The sequence below is a fragment of the Cyanistes caeruleus genome, chromosome 4 (assembly GCF_971803275.1).
Source record: "Cyanistes caeruleus chromosome 4, bCyaCae1.hap1.1, whole genome shotgun sequence".
NCBI lineage: Eukaryota > Metazoa > Chordata > Aves > Passeriformes > Paridae > Cyanistes > Cyanistes caeruleus.
The window spans coordinates 61,951,249-61,971,284 of NC_141704.1; the positions used below are offsets into that span (position 1 = coordinate 61,951,249).

The following is a 20,036-nucleotide window of genomic DNA, read 5'->3' on the forward strand; positions in this document are numbered from 1 at the left end:
CCAGCTGGAGTTTGAACAAGCATTGCTCCAACTTGAGACTAGTACCCTTAAAAAAACCACCTTTGAGCCATCAATGGTGTCAACACATTCTGATGTAATATGCACTAGAGTGAATTACACTCAAGAAAGCTCAGAGACCTTGCTAACAGAAGAGATTGTGTTTTTATTTTAGAAAAGGGAGACAAAATGGGAGCTGTGCCTAACAGAAAAAGTGGTTAAGGTTGATTTAAATGTAGTTAATAGAAGTATTCCAATAAAGACCAAAGACTTGACATTCCTGCTTCAATTCTAATACATAATAGTAAACTAATGAGTGAAGACAAATTAAAACAGATCTTGTATATTTTAACTGTAGTTAGAGTAACAATTCCAACTTTTTTTTTGCAAGTCTGAAGTTATCTACACCCCAGAAATGAACAGAAGTGTTAAAATTAAGTAGCACCAGCCTGGTAGAGCATGGAAATAGAGAGCACAGCACTTCCTCCCCAACCTAAAATCCACCTGAATATTGTAAAATGCAGCACTCCAAGCTTAGGGAAATCAAACAACTGTTTGACAGGCAGGCCCAGTTCAAGTGCTACATTTTGCCCAAAGTTCACACTCCCATGGCCCCAGCTCCTGAGCATCACAGTTCAGCCTCTTTCCCTGGACAAGAGGCCTTCAAGCAGCTCTTCCCTGGGTTGCACGGAATTCCCTCTCTTGATTGGGAAGTTTCACAGGCTCCCCCCAAACATATGTGCAAATCAACTTTAAAGCCATTATTGTTTCCTTCTACTTAAAAATTGTACAAGACCTGGAAAGCCATCAGAACAGTGATAAATCCTAACACCACTTTCCTTCCCAGATGCCCTCATCTACTGATGCATTGTTGTTGTTAAAATCATGCAGAATCTTTGTAGTGAAAATGGTTTAAGCTGCCAGCTCTCAATAGAGGTATGATTTGGCTAAATTTTCAACCTGTTATTTGAGATAGCTGCAGAGATCCCTGAATATTGATACCTCTACCAAGTCTTACACTTTTGCTGCTCCTGACAATTTTGGGAAACTTCCTTTGGGTTATCCTACCTCACTGAGACAGGACACCTTTCTTTCTTTAGCAACAGGGAAATGAAAGAAGAAAAGAAAAATCTGAAACTGGAGGGGAAAAAAATAAAAAATGATCTGACAACAATTAGAGAGACAACCTAATCATTCACCACTTGCCATACAATGATTCTTACTAACATCTTCTGCAAAGTTTAACTATGTTTGCTACTAACCACAATCACTATTTTATCTACTTTTCAACACTTGATCAACTATTAAGCCTTTATATTAAGTTCCAAAAAAAAAATAAAATAAAAGAAGTCCTCTGAAATCATTGAAAGCATACTTGTTTACACTTTGGGGGAAGGTGCCCCATTTCTCATGTCATTTTCACCTGAAGTATTTCAGGAGGGAAATAGACACAGAGGAAAGGTATTAGGAACTGCAGAGTACATACAACAACCTAGAATAATACTGTTCCTACAATGTCTTGTGCAGACAACTTTCCATAAACACAACAGTATTTAAATATAAGGCAAATGGACACTGGAGGCCACTAAGAAACTCACTTGTGTATTCCTCTTAAGGGAGTAAAAGTCCAATTTCATTTAAATGCTATAAAAGTAATCCTAACACATAATATTGTTAAGAATTACATTTTAAAAAATGTTCTGTTATCTATGCTTGTTTGTCTAACAATATGTTTACAGAATTTACATTTTTATGCTGAAAGTAATTTTTAAAAAGATTTATTTCCAGAGAGACAGTATTTAACTACAAGTCTTAGTAGAGTTCATTGAGCTGGTGCTTCAACAGAGCTATAATCTGTTACTTAGTGTAGCAGCCACTGTTTTTATAATCCTTGAAACAGTAAAATTCCCAAGGCAGATTTGCCAGGAAGATGTACACAAGTAATTTCCCAAGACTTATTGGCAACAAACAAAGTGATCCCTAGTCTAGGTTTTCATTTTCTGTGCCAAATTTAAATTTTGGAAACTGTGGAACCTACTTCCCAATTAATACTCTGGAGCAGTTTGGAAACTTGTCTCTAAGGAAGAGTCAACATCTATTTCCAATGCAGACTCCTCAGGATTTGGGAGGAAATTAGGATAGGACTTTAAGTCTGACTGCTCCTGGGTATCAGCAGAAGCATTTTTCATAGTTGAGTGCATAAAGCATGAAGATTCCCAGAGCCAGCTCTCAATGTGTGCAGCAGAGTGAGGCATTTTAAGGTGGCAGTATGAGGAACGAAATTCCACAGTAGATGGGACAGTTTGACATTTTCTTAGTGATGCATAATTGTCTTTCCTGTTTAAAAAGAAAGAAGGAAAATTAGATTATTAGTGTTTCAATGGCATTTTTGTCATGTTTACAAGTAGCAAATATAGCTGTTCACCTTCCCAAAGGCCATCTCTGCATTCCACTTTACAATCAGTTTGTTATCACCAACCTGAACAACTGGAACAGAACTTGGCTACACTCTAAACCAGCACCTGAATCACCAGGTTAGCCTTTACCAATCTGAGAAACAGGAAACTGAAGTTTTATCCAAGAATCCCCTATTTTTTTTAAGTTTCCTCTTCTCTCTTGCAGTGCTTTTGGGGAAAAAAAGCCAACAAAAGCAACCCCAAACAACAAAAACTCAACATGCCGCAACACCTCTCACAAATAAAAATACCTTAACTTGCCATCCACAGACAGTTAAACAGTTTAAGCTGCTTTTCCACAAAAAGAAAAACAGTGTGTTTAATCATGATGCAATGACCAAATAACCCCTCTTAGAAGTTATTTCTGAGACAAATTTGTGATTCTGTGTCTTCCCAAGGCCTGTCTCAGATGATGAGACTCAGGATTGGTAGGTCTGGAATATGAGAAACTGCTAAATAATGGTAAAAGCAGGAAGGTGGTGATCCCCAAATTTATTGTAAAAAGGAATCAGAAGTATCATTAAGAAAAGAAAGAAGAAAAGACACTGGATTACATGTGCTATCAAGTAACTGAAGAGAGGATAGTAGGATGAATAGCAAATATATACCAAGAACTACATTTTTGCTCAGAGAGATGCCTCAAAAGCCAATTAGTGTTATTCAAGAAAAGGCCTTAATCATTTCAGCAAGAGAGAATTTCTAAAACTGCATCATTTGCATGCAGCAGCACTCCACTTCACCTGGCTGTACAGAACAGCTTGCTTTTAGCCTGGGCATAAACTGTGGCAGCAATCCGGAAAAGCTGCTCCTGCATCCATCGAACGTCAGCAGGCATGTCAGGAAACCAGTTCACCAACCTGCAGGCAAAACCAAAACACAGCTTTTGTAAGCAAGAGCTTTAATCAGAGTTATATTTTTACACACCCTTTCCCATACCCAAAACAGTTTTTTACTCCCCAAATCAACTCCCCTAACCAAGGTGTCAATTTCTTCCCAACCTCCCTGAATTCCCATCTAGCCCCCTCATCTCTCTTCTATAAGCTATGAAAAGGGGCAGCACAAATCACTGCATCTCTGAGTGGTTGACAGTGTGTGCATGCCACACCCTATGACCAGCATAGGGATCCTGCAAAATATTCCTGCCTCCAAGACCTTTGTGGTAGGAACTTTCTTCTCAGTTTAAAGCAAGGTGGAAGAGGAAGGAAGAATAAAGGAAAAGCACAATGGAAGAACAAAGAGAAGGCAAAACAAGAACAATGTCCCAAATGTACTTTTTTTTCCTTGTGGTACCTTTAACAGGAGTCAGCTACATCAGAGTGGGACAAGGAGGAAAACCCCACCGAGTAATCTAGAGAAACTTGCTTCTTCCCCATCCAACAAAAATGGCACAAAAGTGCTACACTCAGCAGCACATAAATAAAATACTTCACTGGAGTTGTATATGGTTTGATTGCCAGAATTGATTTTTCAAGATTTTCTAAAGATAGTCATGACATCTACTGCTCAAGAACTGGAATTCCCTTAAGCAAGCACAAAACTTATGATTCATGGTGCATTCATTGAGCATAACTTCTTGACAAGAATTGAAACTTACCAAATTAAGCCCTGTTTCAAGAGCATAACTTTCAGTCAACCTAAACAGAACTGGTAAGAGACTTTACATGGTGAGTGAACAGTGGATTTCACTCCTGATTTCAGAAAGAAGCATAAGAAGGATGTGGAGAGAGTTCAGATACCCCTGCAGAATATAGCAATGAAGAACGTACTCCTGGAAAGCACAACTAAAGGTGCTTCTTTTGAGCAATTACGAGATAGCTATTAGTAAAATGAGTCTTATATAAGAATCTTCTAATATGTTTATCCAGCTTTGGATTAGATAGGCTTTAGGAGGATGCATCACGTAGGTAGAAATAATGGGTCTTTTGACAGTTACCACTTGAATTGTAGATTCCCAGAATGCCAACGCTGAATAAGCTCTCAATGAGTACATTTCCAAGATGCTGATAATTCCAGAAGAGTTCTTTACAAGTTCCTTACCGTAAAGCAACTGAGTAAGCAGACTCCACTGGGAGTGTGTATGGCAGCATCAGGTAGGATATCACCCGCATGGGGAAGAGTTTAGAGAACTGAGCATAGAATCCATTCTGTTCTTTACAAGCTTCCTGCAGAGCTTAAGAATAAATATTAGGGAAAAGATGTTACACTGTCTGAAAGCAGTTTTGATAATTTTCTCAGTTTTATAATATCCAGTCAACATTACAACATTACAACATTACAACATTGTTCCTGAATAAGGCTCAGTTAGAAAACGAAAGAATTAATCTCAAGGCACTCTTACCACAAACTTTCTCTATGATATTTTAAAATATGGGAACACAGACTCATGCCACAGGGACAATACACATTATCCAGAACTTCTAAGCAATAGATCTAAGAATTAATGTGGAAAAAACCCCAAAAAAACCAAAATTTGCCACTCAGATTTACAGTAAACAGACTGAAGCATGCACCTCTACGAAGTCTGGGAGGTAGACTCTCAAATATGCTCTTCTCCAAAGGCCATGGATTTTGCTTTAGCTGGTCATTTAAGCTGGTCATTTTCAAGGTTTCTACTCTGTTATTTTCTGACAATTTTCTTCTCTTCACATGGTCAATATGTTGTTGTTCAGCCTCATGAGGGATTCTTTTCGTGTAGGACAAGTGGATATAAATTGAGTCATTCAGAATACCTGAAAGAGTCAAGAGCTTTCACTTAGGTTTGATCCACAAGACTCCTGAGTACCTGACAGCACCTGAGGTCTGTGTGTCTGAACAAAGACCTGTCCTGAGGGAACGTCATCTTCTACCCCACATCAAATGCACCTGGCTCTTAGGATCCCACAAATGTTTAATCACAGTGATGGCTCTTCTGAAGGTTTAGGTCTTAATTTAAAACAGGCTCTAAAGAAAAGGAAAGAAGTGAACAATTAAGTGAAACTGTCCTGGAAACATACAGTCATTTACCAAAGTTGTTTTCCTGCAAGAAAGTAAAGGATTTAAAGGAGAGGAAGAAAACTGATTTAACATGTATTTGAAAGAATACCTAAAACACATCAGATACATGGGAAATTTGACATGGCAGGTATCACAAGAGAACTTTGAGGCATTACTACAACAGGGTTGAAAAGGGAAAGCAACTAGGTTACAATATTTTTTTCAGTTGCATCCAAAGTACAAATCCAAATCAACATGGGCTGCATTGCAAAACTGGTGCCAATTAAGAAATAGCACAATAACTACCTTAGAAACAAGCACTAGATCCTAAGTACAAAGAGAAAAACACAAGAAGTGTATTTACACTTGGTGTCCAGAAAATCATTATAAAATTACATATGAAAAAAGACTAGAATCTATACCTGCATACAACACAACTTATATCCTACTTGCAAGTACTAGTAAAAGACAAATATCAAAAGAATATACAGCGAATTTAGCAAAGGAAAGTATTTGAAGTGTCACAGATGGAGGGGGGGAATTAATTCCTTCAGCTGAAATAATAAGAAAGGTGAGGCATAATGAATGACCCTGGAAAGGTTATAATTATCATTCATTAAGCTTGAAACAAAACAACCCTGTGACAGAATAAAAACAAAGTTGTTCATAGGATTAGCAGTGTGAAAAGGAGGACAATAGTGCAATACAGAGAGAACATGGAACTGAGAGACCAAGGAAAAACTGCAAGAAATGTCAGATATTAGTGTCAGATGGAATCCTGCATACAGGAAACCTGTGGGTGCAGGGCAGCAACAGAACCTAGTTTAGCACAGACAGCCACAAACCAGAGGTTCTTTGTAGAGCTTGTGCTTTTAATCACAAAAAAGCTATAATGCAAGACTCTCTCATTAAATAATAATACTTAATAATAACATTATAGAAAATCAAGCTCTTAAGCAGAACTGTGAGGTTCTTCAGTGAAGAGAATTGTTTCAAGACAACTTGAATATTCAGTAACAAGGCATCAGCAGAGTACATCAATGACTGTATTACATCCTGCAGCTGGTACTATCTGTAATACTGCAAAAGTCCTGTTTCCATTCCCATTCGTCTGATCTGACCCAGGACCACTTTGCTTCTTCATCCAGGCACATTTAACACATATTAATATCAAGTTACTATTTTCAACTTGTTTGTCTCAAAGATTGCAGAACAGTAATATTTATCAATATAAAACATGCTATTAGAATTCTAGGAGTAGGGTTGAACTCATAATTCTTCTTCCTAAACTTATCTGGGTGTCAACAACTGCTCCATTATAAGTTGTCATCTTCTAAAGTCTTTTCTCACACAGAGAGTTTGTCTGTGACTGAGCTTTTATTGGTGTTAGCCACTTCTGGACTACTAGAAAATCACTTGGATGACAGCAGAGAGGAGGCAATAGAAGACACAGGTTTCAGAGGAGTGGGAAGCAGTAGCCTATTCTCATCCTGCACAAATGACAAAGCCAAGTAATAATATGATTTGCCTAGAACTGGAATTCTTTGGAAATTTCACTTAACATTTACTTCACACAGATTTGACAAAACTCCAAAAGTTCAATTTTTGTGTGGCACAGTTCACCTCAGGTGAACAACGACTATGGCATTTCTAGGAGAATGAAACTATCATGATCCCTCCAAAATTCTCAAAGACCAACCCCCTTCTTAGCTACACAAAACCTCCTCACCATTTTTGTTTGTTTTGATCTGGGGTCTTTTTGTTTGTTTTTTAAACTCAGGTTAAGACCATATAATCAATAGTTATCTAAAAGTTTAACATACCATTCTCCTTCAAGAATTTAAGAGCATCCAAATATCCCTGCTCACAGATCTCTCCAAGTACCTGCAAATATAGAGTAAATGAGTCAGACAAAAAAGAGTTTCAACTTCAGATCAACAGTTTGCAGAATGAAAATCCACTTTCAGCCACTTTCCACTCTTCTAAGAAAAAAGCCACCTTAATAGTTGCTGGAATTCAACAGATTCAGGTTAATATGGTTAGTGATGATGAATACATGATCATGTACATTAACTTATCTTTCAGCTATAACACATGCACTGAATGATGGCATTCAAACAGTTTGGAAGACTGTCTCCTCTTGTTTCCTTGATTAGCTCATCAGGAGCTGCTAGCAGCAATGAAACAGTGTTTAAAGTATGCCAATTCCCTTCCTTCCCTCCCAGTGCTTTTCACTTTACAAAGCTCTGCAAAATCAGCACAATTCTTATGCTCAGGCTTAGATTTATCATCCCTATGAAAATATCTTTTACCAGACGCCACACCAGCTCACTTACACAGGGGTTAAAAAAAACCCCAAAAAACCCCTGCATAATTAGAATTACACATTTGTCTTGAAGTGATCAAAAAGCACTCAGTTAAAATATACCTGTAGTAGTCAGAAAATTTGCTCCTTGGCTGTACTATATCCCAAGCCAACTGAAAAGGTCTGCTTTTATTTATTTTTTCCAACTTCCACAACAGCAATTCAAGAACATTCCCTCTTCAGATCTGAAACTAACAGCACTGAGCAAAGTCTAAAGACAACTTGCCTGTGCCAGGTACTAATTAAGACCTTTACAAAACCAGGAAGCTTTAGAACTTCCAATTTCTTAGCAGGTAAACAGGAAAGGACTACAAAATGGCAGTAGTTAATTTCCCATTGTTGGTATTACGGCAGAATCCTGTGATGATTCCCAAATACTGAAAGTCAATAGCAGGATATGCATTTTAAGTCCAAGAGAGACTAAAACTGAGGAGGACACAGACAAATATGAAAAAATAGAAATAAGATACACCACCAGAGAAGTTTGTGTGACTGGATGAAATGCTAAAACAGTGCAACTTTCTGCAAAAGCTTTCATGTGGAGAGATGAAGCCAAGGAAGGCAGGGGCTGACCTTGGGTTCAGGTGGAAAGAGCGCTTGTGTTAAGCGATAAAGGTTGCCCAGGCTGAACTGAATGCTGGTGTTGGTCACATTCATCTCATGGAAGTTGGCTGACTTCCCCTTGGGACAGATGTCACACTCCCCAGCAAAAGGGGACACTGTGATGGTGTTCTTACACTCATAGTGAGGCAAGTTGTCACTGATTCCTCCGTCCACGTAGCGCTACCAAAAGGAACAGAAACAACACATCTCAAGGGCTGACAATGTCTGACCAGCAGAGTCCCCCACGCAAGAATGCAACAGAACTTAAGGCAGTAACTTAAGCCTTGTGTTCCCAAGCTAAACATTCTGAGTGAGTAGAGAACATGATCTGTTCTCTAATGCCAATAAACATTCCTAACTATAGTTCCATAGGCAGTGCAAGCATATTCCATTTGGGATTTTTCTGATAATAATAAGATATCATGATAAGATGATAATCCTACGCAACACGCAGAGAAAAGCAGCTCCACAGTTCAAAGTTCAAGTTCCAATATAGTAAACTATTCTAACTTAAAAGTACTCTTTATAATTAGAATTTGATAGAAAAGTGTCAAAAAAGAGATCTGGACATAAGGAAAGTGTGAGTAAAAATGGACAGTGCTTCAGGAACTTTGCCAAGTCACAAACATCTACTCTGTGCTTTGCGTGCAAGTTCCAGGTTATGCTTTTGTCTCCTTCCCACTGAATCACCCATTTCTATACTTTTAGTGCATCACCATCTCAGGCATTTTAAGATCCAAGCCCCAAAGTGCTCTGTTTTGGGGTAACTACTGTCTAGTGCAGCAGCTGCAGGGGCTACAGACAGCCCCTCCACTCACTCACAGCACCCAGCTCTCCAGTGGGCCACAGGGAACTGGTTTGCTCCCACACCACCAGCTTTGCTGCTTCAGAGGCTGCTTTTTCCTTCTTCCTAAAAGAGCAGCAAACCCAAACTGTAGGTCCTTGTCAAACATAAATGTAACAGAGCAGTGATTTGAGCAGGAGCAACCTGGATTATCAGTTTCAGCTGCCCTGATACTCAGGCCCTAACCATTATTAGGAAGCACATTAGGAATTAGGAAGAGGGCAGCTCATGACCTGTCTCCTTCCCAGGATACCCTCTGGACCCAGCAGCACGGAGCTCCTGCCAAACTTTAGGTGTGTAATGCAATCACTGAAGTACAAGTAAAATCTCCAAGTCCTTTGTGACACAAATAAAATACAACAGGTCTGGCAGAGACCTCATGAAATTATTAAAAGGTGGAAATACTTATCTGAGTCACTGTTTTACTGATCTAAATTATTTTCATGATTTGGAGTATCTGCTCAGCTGTTCCTCCAAGTAATTTTTTAAATCTAAAACCACTGCTGTGTTTGAAAGGAGTAAAAAAGCCAAACAAAAGCCATCACACCCAAAAGCTTTTGGAATGACAGATCCACCTTTTAAATGTTATCCTTAAGCTTTTGTTATACAGTATACAGGCAGGAATGCCAAGCAGTCAACAGCAAGATACCACAAAGTTTACATTTTTGACATTCTATTGTGCTTAAGCCTATAGGAATCATGCCAAGCATAGTAACTGTGGTATTCTTACCAGGTTACATCCAAATATGCCTCCTAAGCATTAAAATCATATCAAAATCATTGTAAAGATTAATAGAATAGAATGATGCCTTCCTTTCCTCAAAATATGGCCAAATAAAGCATCATTTGTATGTTTGTGTACTCTGAAGCCTTTTAAAATAACATTGTGGTCTTGTGACAAGAACTGAACTGCCAGATTAGCCTGGATCCACCGAAACCTTGGATTCAGTCCAACAGCCTGTTTCCATAACACCTTTAATCTGGAAGAGTTTAAAGAGACATACAAGGTTTAGAAGTACAGATAACGAAAATCCCTATAAAGTTCTAATCACTTCTGCTTAAATTTCAACATGAAGGAAAAAAAATACATTTCATGTGTATTCTTGACCTTTTAATACTTGCAAATTGCCTTGAGAACAGGGTGTAATCACTGTTAAGGATGTTTAAAGTTTTCTTTCTTCTTTCCCTTCTCCTTGTGCAAAAAGCACCACAATTGGAAGGGATGCAAATTCAAGTGAATAAAACACGGTAACAAAAAGCCACCGATGTCACTTCCTTGATTTGAAATGCAGACCTGCTTCCAGACTTGTAATTATAACACCTACAACAAACCATGCCAACTTCCTGCAGTTTTTGTCTCTTTAAGGGCGGATTTTAGAGAGCCCAGTACAGCCATGAAGTATTAAGAGGCTTTGTAACCAGCAGGTCCTGGGAAGCAATAGAACATACTAATAGGTGGATATTTTACCTCTGAAATGTAAGCTTTCTTACACTGCGTACGAATGCCAAAAGGTATTGAAAAGCTTTGTTTGCACCTAACTGAACACAGCACTTTAATCCAGTTGTAAGGCAGATCTTCCTACAGCCAGAACACAAAGATATACAACAAAATATATAACAAGATTTTTTTTAACTATTATAGGTGACTCTTTCTGTAAATTTGTGCAGGTGAAAGAGCATAACTTCCCTCAATAAATATTTACCCACAGGTTACATACTCATTACCTTATAATATCTTTTTCTTTTATTAATGAATTTTAGGGGGCAGAGGAGGAACAGAGAGACCAATATATGTGTGTTAATATACACATAGTATCTTCCACATATTCAGTGTTCCTTAATTTTTTTGAAAAGTTGTTACAGCTACAGTACAAGAAACTACAATGGAAGTATTTATTTTACAGTAAGATAAAAAAACCAAAACACAAGCATTCTTAGTATTTTCAGAATAGCTAGAACTATTTTCAGATCTTAACAACAGAGACTTACCACACCTCTAAACGATGGTGGAATGAGGCCACAGTAAATAGGGACAAATGAACTACAGATTAAAGCCTATAAGAAAATGGGACCATAAAAAATAAATGTTAATTGTTCCATTACTGACATAAACACTTCTCTTTATAAAATAAATTCTTATTCATTAAGGCTGTAGTTTCATTAGATCCATTGGACTTTTAAGGCATTTATCCTTTTTTTTGACTGATCCCTTGCACCTCCTTTCTAAAACTTCACAGACACATTGACTGGGAAAACCAGTACATGAATCTGGTGTATAAAAGCTTGAATTCCTCTTTTTTAAAGCGTTTTTTTAAAGAGTTTAAAGTTACACTGTCAGAGTAACAATACCTGAAGTGCTTAAAGCAGAAATCCAACAGTAGATGTTAAAGGTACTTAGGATTATAGAAATTTCTAAAAGTTGCCAGAAAGAAACATACCTGTATAACTTCTTCTTTAGAGTTAAAATTAGATATTAAGGCATTTTTTCCATCTGATACTCTGGTTAGTGAAATACACAGTCTGCCCGATGACAACTGGTGCGTGTTTTCTGGAAGATTTCTCATCAGCCCATCTCTTATTATCTTTATCACATTAAAGGAAGGATGAAGAGGACCAAGGTTTCGCTTTCTAGCTTCTTTGGCTAATGCCAGAACATCTGCACAAGCCTGAGCTGGAAAGAAAACACATTGCATTTATCAGCAGAACCACAACCCACACTTGGATTGATAAAGCATATCTAGAGCTCCAACTTATCTCTCTTATTGCTAGAATGAAAATGCAAGAGCTTTTTAAAAGATTAAGTAACTGTCCAACATGTTAAGGAGTTTAGGAGGTTTCTGAGAGAAAAAAAACTCACTCAAAACGTTCAAAAAGATCTGCTGGTGAAGATTAAAGCTACTTAAAATTAAAGCTATGTCATTAAGATGTAGATTCTAAGTGTAAAATACCCATATGAGATACTTGCATTAGGAATTATTCATTCCAGAAATGCATTTTTTGAGGGGGGGGCGGAAAAAAAGCAAAAAAGATGAACCAAAGTTAAGGTTTCAGGGCACCATTTCTCCTCATCGATACATAAAAACACTAAAAGGATCATGAGGTGTGATCTAGCAGGAATGCCAGGAGGGAAGGTTTGAAAGCAGTGGGAAAGGAATGTGGAGGAGATCCATAATACACCACAGAGATCTCCCCCTAAATAGGTGCATTTTTACAGCAGCAGACACAATAATCTTATTTATTTTATTAATCTGTATTAATCCTACATAATCTCTAATTAAATCTATGTTTGGGAACTTCAAACCACTACAGAAGACAGGACTGTTCCTGAAGAACACTAAAATCCTTTCAACATTTAGTCACAGGATGAAGAACAGCTCATCCACCTGCAATGTTTTGTTTGAACTTCGAATGTCACATTTCTCCAGGGCACACTTTGAGAAAATAGCTTGTCTGTTAGACGAGAGGGGGGGAAAGGTCAAAGTAACACCTTATCAATCTGAGTGATAGGCTACAAGGTCTCCTAAAAATATTTTCAGAACTTACATACTTGAACTTACTAGAACAGCTAAAATTCAATTTATCAGGTTACACGTGAGCACTGCACTGGCATCAACTCTGCCTAAGCCTTTGAGCTCAGATTAATTTCCAAAACTATTACCCTTCTACAGTGTTATTCCCCACCTCAATTAGTAATAACTGAACATTTATCATTCTCAACCAAGAGTCTATGTCCAAAAGAGCATCTCTAAAAAATCTGAGGTTATCAGACACACTCTATCTTTACCACTTCCATTCTTTCATTCCATCCTCATAGAGGAAATTTTGGGCCACAAATCCACAGACAACAGTAGCCTGACACCACCACCCACCCCAGACAACAGCAAACAATTTAGACACAGCTCAGTGTTCACGGTCAAATATATGTTTATCTTAGTAAACACATTTTACAGGCAAATAAAAAAATTGCACAAGTCACATTCTGACAAGTGACAAAGTGACTTCCAAAAGCAGAATCAGGCAGTTCTAGAAGTTCTAATTTTTCCTGCATCCAGACACTCATTACCAACTCCCTTTTTTTAATTTAGCAATGCTCAGTCTTCTAAACTTTCTAAAAATAGACATGTTGCAGGAGTCTGAGATACTGAACTACCAGAACTCTGGCTAGGAAGAGCAGCCTTGGAGCATATGCAATAATTACCTTTCCCAAAATAAATACTATTTTGACAGTTTATGCACCAGGCAAGTCACTTGCCTGTTCTAAAATACAAACCAACAGCAAACAAATACATGCAATTTGATTTAGCAGTTACCCATCGCCTCCACATACAAGAATTTCTATGCTCGAAGTAGTTCATAGAAAAAAAAAAAAGCTGACATATTTTATTTATTGTTACCTATTTTACACCCAGGAAGGGCTCCAAATCAAGGGAAAAAAAACACAAAAAAAAGTTCTAAGAGTATGTGATATTACAACATTGAAAATTTACGCAGCTTTTTGTTATTAATTCAACAGACTTCAAAGTAGTCCAACTTATTTTCCTTCTCCCTTCCTTTCCCAACAGGACTAAAATGAAGTTACCTCTTAGGCTGGTGTATTCCAAAATGGGAACTTCTCCAAAAGGGACTAAGGGCTAGAGCTTAAGTCAAACTAGGATTTTAGGCAGGTCTTGGTCCATCTGTTTTAGTTTTGAAACCCAGAAGAGCTAAAGAAATTAATCTTCCTAATAAATGCGAACTGTTCCTTCTTATAGTTCTGTATTCCTATTTTTAATTGTTTGTTAACTATTCATTTGTTTCACAGAGTAAAACCCAAGACATTTACCCCTGAAACTTGACATTTATATTTGCAGCCTCCACTAAACCTGCTCTCTTTAAGTGCCTCACTGGAATGGATGATCACCAAAATACCAGATCTCCAGGACATCCAAGGAGTGCAGCTTTAACATTCCAGTTTGGAATAGCCTGGAATGCACTTCATCCTCAAAACAATACTCATGGCTAAGCTCCCCAACCTCCTCCAGATTTAATGACAGAAACCTCTTTGTCAGTCTACTAAAGTACACTTTTCTTCCCCATTCAATGGCTAATGATTATATTTATCCACACTTGATGTTCCACAGACCGCCCCCCTATCCAGCAGGTAATCTGAATCAAAGAGAAAACCCTTCACCTAAAACATCTGGCTACAAGGCTGCAAGAAATGGAATATGCTCTTCAATTACAGCCACAACCCCTACTCACAGATTTGCACACCCTGTTTTGCATGCACCAACACACAGACCAGTTCAGGGCAGGGTCCTGGGAAGCCCCAAACATCTTCAAGTGTGGAGATCCCACAACCTCTCTGGGAACCTGCTCTATTATTTTACCACTCTCATAGCAATTGTCTTTTACTTATACCTCATCTGAATTTACAAGGTTCCAGCTTGTGCCTGCTGCTTCTCATCCTTCCACTCACTTCTGGGAAGAGCTGGGCTCTGTCTACCCACAGTAAAATGCAACTGTGTTAAAAAACATGGGACTTGCTAACACCTCCAACTGCAGGAATAACAAATACTGCACATTTAAGTATATAGAGTAACAGAGGCATACCATACAAACTCACAAAATATATCCTGTCATTGTAAAACAGTGTTTCTTTAGAGCTTATTTACCATGCTCTGCTTTCACACAAACTCACAAAATACCACAGACAGAAATTCAGAGAACTGGCATGGGAATACCTTATTAATTTCATCAATTTACAGCAATTCACAGATTTTAGAATATGGGTGGTTTTGAATTGTCTATCAACATTCCCAAGGGATGCCTTTTTTTTTTTCCTAGTAGAAACACACTTGCCCATGGAATCTGCTACCTTGGACAGTGACCACACACACAGTCTATAAGAGAAAATCAAAAAAACTCAGTTGGCATATGAGATTGGTAATAACTGGGAAAGGCATTCGTTTGAATTCTACAATTATTAAATAATAATACTTAATTTTTAAAGTGCTAAGTCATTTAAAAGCTGTTATTAATTCATAGTGCCAAATAAACAATATACATTTTCTGGGCTTAAGAGTGCTTCAAATATTTAAGACAGCTTCCTTTGCAAATAATTTACAATGACTTAAGACTTAAAACTGGGTATGTTCTAAAAATACCAGCTATTGGGGAAAAATATGATTTGTTTCAAAAGCTGATGGCAGGCTAATGATAACTCAAGTGTGTCACATTCGGATATTACAGCAAAATTAAATTAAGTAGCACATGTTTACTTCTAAAGCTTTGAGGAAATTAATCTTATGTGCTAGAGCTCAGGGGCTAAAGCAGCAGGGACAAGCATTGCTGTCCTGTACTTATAGAGAACTTCGGCTTGTTTTAGTCAGTGGATTTCTTCCTCAGAAATTTAAAAGCAAAACCAACAAACCTCTCCAAATTCAAAACAGGTGCTCATTGTTCTCCACCTCCTCTAAGATGAAATCTGAGTTTATAAAATCCTCTAGTTCTAAACCAGTCAAGTGTGCTGCTAGCAAAAACAATCAATGCGAAGCCATGAACTAGACAAGTGTTACCTAGTGGATTTCTTTAGTATAAAGAGTAAACCACTTTCAGATTTCCAGATATTCCATACAGTCTTTTAAACTACAATCAAATCCCTATCCTAAACACCTTGATATTTTGAGAGCTTTTATCCAGCTTACTTCATTAGATAAATGTATATTCGTGAACCCTAAATAGGTAAAAGGTGTATTTTTCCTACTCCTAGAAAATAAGTGTGTATTTCACAAAGCACACTACATTTAGTTTCAAACTAACATCCGGCATAAACACAACACAAGATTACCTCTATTATTCAAACGGCAATTAAAATCAGCGATTTTAATCACTCCACTGTTTGTAATCAAACCTAAGCAACCTTTGCGACATTCACTGCGCTCAGATTAGAGGAAAAGCACGTTAAAGCTAACCAAAACCCTGACCTTAACTCTCTTAGTCGTACCCCAGAAAGGAGCAGCTTTGGAGGAAGACAGATAAAGCTACCCGGCACTTAATGTACTGAGAGATGCTCTATTTCCCAACGAGGCGCAAACACTTTGTTTACAGCTGATGACAGGGCAGCCCGACTCGCTCTGGAGGGTGTTAGTGCTCGGCTGCCTCCCACTCTCCCAGGTAATTCCTGGACTTTGGACCGCGGCGGTGAGCGCAGCCCCCCAGAGGGACACGCACGTGAGAAACTCCGACCCCTCGGCTACTCAAGTGTAGGTATAGGATCGAGCACCGCCAACACCATTCCCTGCGCCAAGGACCGCGTTCGGATTTAATTCCACCCACGGGCACACGTTTTAGGGGTGAAGAGAAGCAGAGAATCGAAGCCAGTCCGGCACGGCCCGAGGGACCCCGTGGCCCAAACGCCGCCCTCCCGCGCCACACCGGGCCCTGCCCGCCGCACCTGCCCCTTCCCTGGGGCTCGCCCCGCCGCCCGCCTGGCCCCGCTCCCCCCGGCCCCGCCGCTGACCCAGAGAGCCGCCCCCGACGAGGACGGCGCCGGCGAGCGCCCCGGCGGAGGCGCCGTAGATGTGCCGCGCGTCGCGGATGACGTGCGGAGCGCGCTCCTGCAGGCAGGTGGCGGCGCCGATGTGGTAGACGCCCAGGAAGCCGCAGCCGGCGAAGGACACGCTCCAGCCACCCTCGCGGTCCAGCATGGTCTCCGGGGGGACGCGCGCTGGGGCCAGCGAGGACAGGAGCGCTCCGGTGGCGCTGGCCGCTGTCCGGCGACCGTACGCGCTCGGCGGGGCCGCCCTGCGCGTTACACAGCTGCCGCGCCCCCGCCGCCGGCCGCGCCGCAGCCAATCCCGCGCCGCCGCTCAGTGGCACAAGGCGCCCCAGCCAACCAGAGAGCACATGCAAATAAGGCCCCGCCTCCTCGCCACCCGCCCTAAGCACGGCGCGCCCCCGCGGATGCGGTCCGCTCCCCGAGCCTCCCGCCGCTCGTTTCCCTCGGTCCCCTCGGGCCCTTCGGATCACTCGGAGCCCTTGCCTCGGGCAGCCGCCGCCGGCCCCCCAGCGCCCCTGTCTCTGAATCCCCGCCCCGAGCGAAGAGGTCCAGAGGGGAGCGGCCCACCCTCCGCGCTTCCAAAGCCGCACGGCGGGCGGTGGGGTCCGGGGTCACTGAGGCACATGGGGACTGGGATCCCTGAGGCACAGTGCGGTCCGGGTCGGTGAGCTGGGGTGCCGGCAGCCGGCCGGGCGGATCGCGCCCTGTGATCCGCAGGTGGGAAAGGAGGGGATCCGGCATCTGCCGGGCACGGAGGGCAGCGGGAGGAGGCACCGCTCCCCGGCCTATGCGGACCGTGGGAGGTGCGGGCTTAGCAATCGCCCCGATTATCCACGGCTCAGAGGAATCCACTGCGCCAGCGTGTGCAAGCATTCATACTGGATGAGCTTCTCCGTTTAATACTCCTGAAACTTACAGAAATTCGTGATGATAACAACGCTAGGCTAATAACGGGAAGATGATAGAATAATCATTTTAAATGCACCTGAACACATCTGGGTAGGGCTTAGCTCCCTGTAAAAGGGGCAGGTTTCCTTTTCTAAGAGCTATCATTTGTATGTGACTCTGTCACCACAAATCCCTGAGCTCCCGTTAGGCTCACCCTGCAATGCTGGTAGCGACTGAGTAGCTCAGAAGTGAATTCACAACAGTTACCTTGCCCAGCAGGGAGCTTCCGGAAACTCGACTATGAAAATAAACCAGAGAACAGCGTGTCTGAAATCCTCCAGTATTTAATTGCCTCACTCAGGACTGCAGAAATCCTCTTTAGCTACCTGCATATGCAGCATTGTATCATAACAATGGGATGTTATAACATATCAGGAAGAGTCCAAGAGGAATTAATGCTTTCCAAATACACCTAGGAGTACACCTTATGTTGTAAGATCTTTTTTTATAGAAAGCACCGCCATGAAGAGAACAGAATTCAAGCTCTTTTTCAATCTGAGTGGACTTGAAGCTGCAATTATGCTTCTAAGTGAGCAGCAAAAGCCCTGGGCCATACTTCCAGTTTTCCCACTTCTAAGTTAGCTCTGTAGCCACTTCTGTCTTGCTGAGCCATACAGCTTCATTCATTCACCATTTCAATGAGCAGAGCAGGGAGTATCCTAATCCCAATCCTTCCTGTCTTTAGAGTGCTTCATATTATTTAGGGAAAAGGAAAGTGTGAGATTGAACTCCCTTCACAGGGAAGGTAGAATCTGAAAAGAGAGATGAAACTACATATCACACTTCCTAGGAGACTCCTCTTTCATTAAAAATGTGATTGTGACTCCTGTAACTTTTACATTTTCTTCTAAAGGGTTCTTTCTACCCAGCTGTGCTGTATTTTGTATTTGCTTCATGTGTGCTCTCATGCTTTACTTAGACCTTAGGTATTGGAGAGTATAGTTGCTTAATCCATGTTTTGGAAAATGGACACCAAGGTGTTCAGAGAAGGACATTTCTGGACATCTACAGATATCTGACAGAGCCAATTAAATGGCAGGCAAGCAAGGGATTTTCAGAACATTATCACATTAATAGATTTTTCTGGACTAAGTTCACTTTTGCTGGTAGATATCAACTCTGTTTGAAAATGTTTTTTATCCCTAAACTGTCACTAGAAGGCTGTTCCTGAACCACATTTCCCAAACAGTCAGGAGGAGTCTTATTTCTCCTGTAAAATGACCAGTTCATAATTATCTGCTCCTCTGCTTTGAGTCCTTTGACATTAGTATCTTCTATACAATTCTGACAATGGTAAGGATGCTGAGTTTTATTCCCTTCATCCTCCATTCCATGACACTCAGGGAGCTGAGCTCCTCTGGCTTTCCCTCATGACACAGATACTACAAATGCTCCCCAACCAGTAAAGCAACTGGTCCTTCCCCTAGAGACAGGGCTTCTCTAGAGCTCTACACAGTCCTTGCTAGGGAAGCTGAATCACAGATTCTGATTACTTGTACTGTAATGAACTGGTAAATCCAGGTCCTTCCCTATCTCAATTTACATCAATGTTTTTAAATGTATTGCAATTTCCCCAGTACACAATACCAAATTTGTTCCCAACACTGGTGTCCCACATATGCCCAGCCTTGTTCAGTATCTGTGTCTTCTTGGGCTACTTCTAACAGATAGTGCAATTTCTCCACTGGACCATCTCTAGCTTATCAAATAACATCCTGAAAAAAAAAAGAAAAAGAAAAAGAAAAAGAAAAAGAAAAAGAAAAAGAAAAAGAAAAAGAAAAAGAAAAAGAAAAAGAAAAAAAAAGAAAAAAAAAAAAAAAGAGAAAGGCAACCAACAAATATATTTAAGCTGAGGTGCACAATGACAGGATGGATCCCATCTAAGAAAGGTGATAAAACCTTGTCAAAAGTACTACCAACCCTAATGCAATTGTACAAGATACAGTTTCAAGATTTATATCAAGTTTATATCAAGTTTTTTATCAAGTTTATGGTTTATATCAAGTATTGTTGACAAGTATCAAGTCCTGGTCTTACCAAGTATCACTTCATGTACTATATGCTGCAATCTATGTTGCAGACACATTCTTAAATCTTTTACTGAATCAAGGCCATAATAACTTTGCCATAATTCCAAGAATATGAAGTAAGGCCTGAAATGCCTCCTGAGGAAAATCAAATGTATTTCAGTGGGGTTATAACCTACCAGGAAATTTGCATGTAGCTTGCAAATTTCTGTAAGCAGACACTGACCCAACCCAATGTCTGGCACATAAACTCAACAGACACACCTTCTGTTTGTCATTTAAT

The 20,036-nt window shown here is 40.2% G+C and overlaps 1 protein-coding gene across 3 annotated transcripts; it reads right to left on the reverse strand.

Moving 5' to 3' along the window:
• Positions 1-143: 143 nt before the first annotated feature.
• On the reverse strand, positions 144-17,109 carry LOC111923366 (1-acylglycerol-3-phosphate O-acyltransferase Pnpla3-like). Of its 3 annotated transcripts, XM_086885167.1 has the most exons (10): positions 16,740-17,024; positions 11,677-11,909; positions 11,228-11,293; positions 10,707-10,817; positions 8,365-8,574; positions 7,250-7,310; positions 4,964-5,182; positions 4,491-4,623; positions 3,194-3,310; positions 144-2,334 (listed from the first exon to the last, which is right to left on the reverse strand). In XM_086885167.1, exons 1-10 carry the CDS (start codon positions 16,924-16,926, stop codon positions 2,043-2,045), a joined length of 1,629 nt encoding a protein of 542 aa, XP_086741293.1. In that variant the 5' UTR covers positions 16,927-17,024; the 3' UTR covers positions 144-2,042. The 3 variants fall into 3 exon arrangements, with proteins under 3 accessions (XP_086741293.1, XP_086741290.1, XP_086741292.1); XM_086885164.1 differs by lacking the exon at positions 10,707-10,817 and having other exon boundaries at positions 16,740-17,109; XM_086885166.1 differs by lacking the exons at positions 8,365-8,574; positions 10,707-10,817 and having other exon boundaries at positions 16,740-17,075.
• Positions 17,110-20,036: the final 2,927 nt, after the last annotated feature.

Excerpts from the sequence above, each read along its gene's own strand:
- LOC111923366 (XM_086885167.1), bottom strand. The coding sequence starts at position 16,926 with ATGCTGGACCGCGAGGGTGGCTGGAGCGTGTCCTTCGCCGGCTGCGGC. Across the intron at positions 7,311-8,364 it reads TCTTTCCACCTGAACCCAAG|GTACTTGGAGAGATCTGTGA; the intron begins GTCAGCCCCTGC and ends CTATATTTGCAG. Across the intron at positions 5,183-7,249 it reads TAAATTCTTGAAGGAGAATG|GTATTCTGAATGACTCAATT; the intron begins GTATGTTAAACT and ends TGACTCTTTCAG.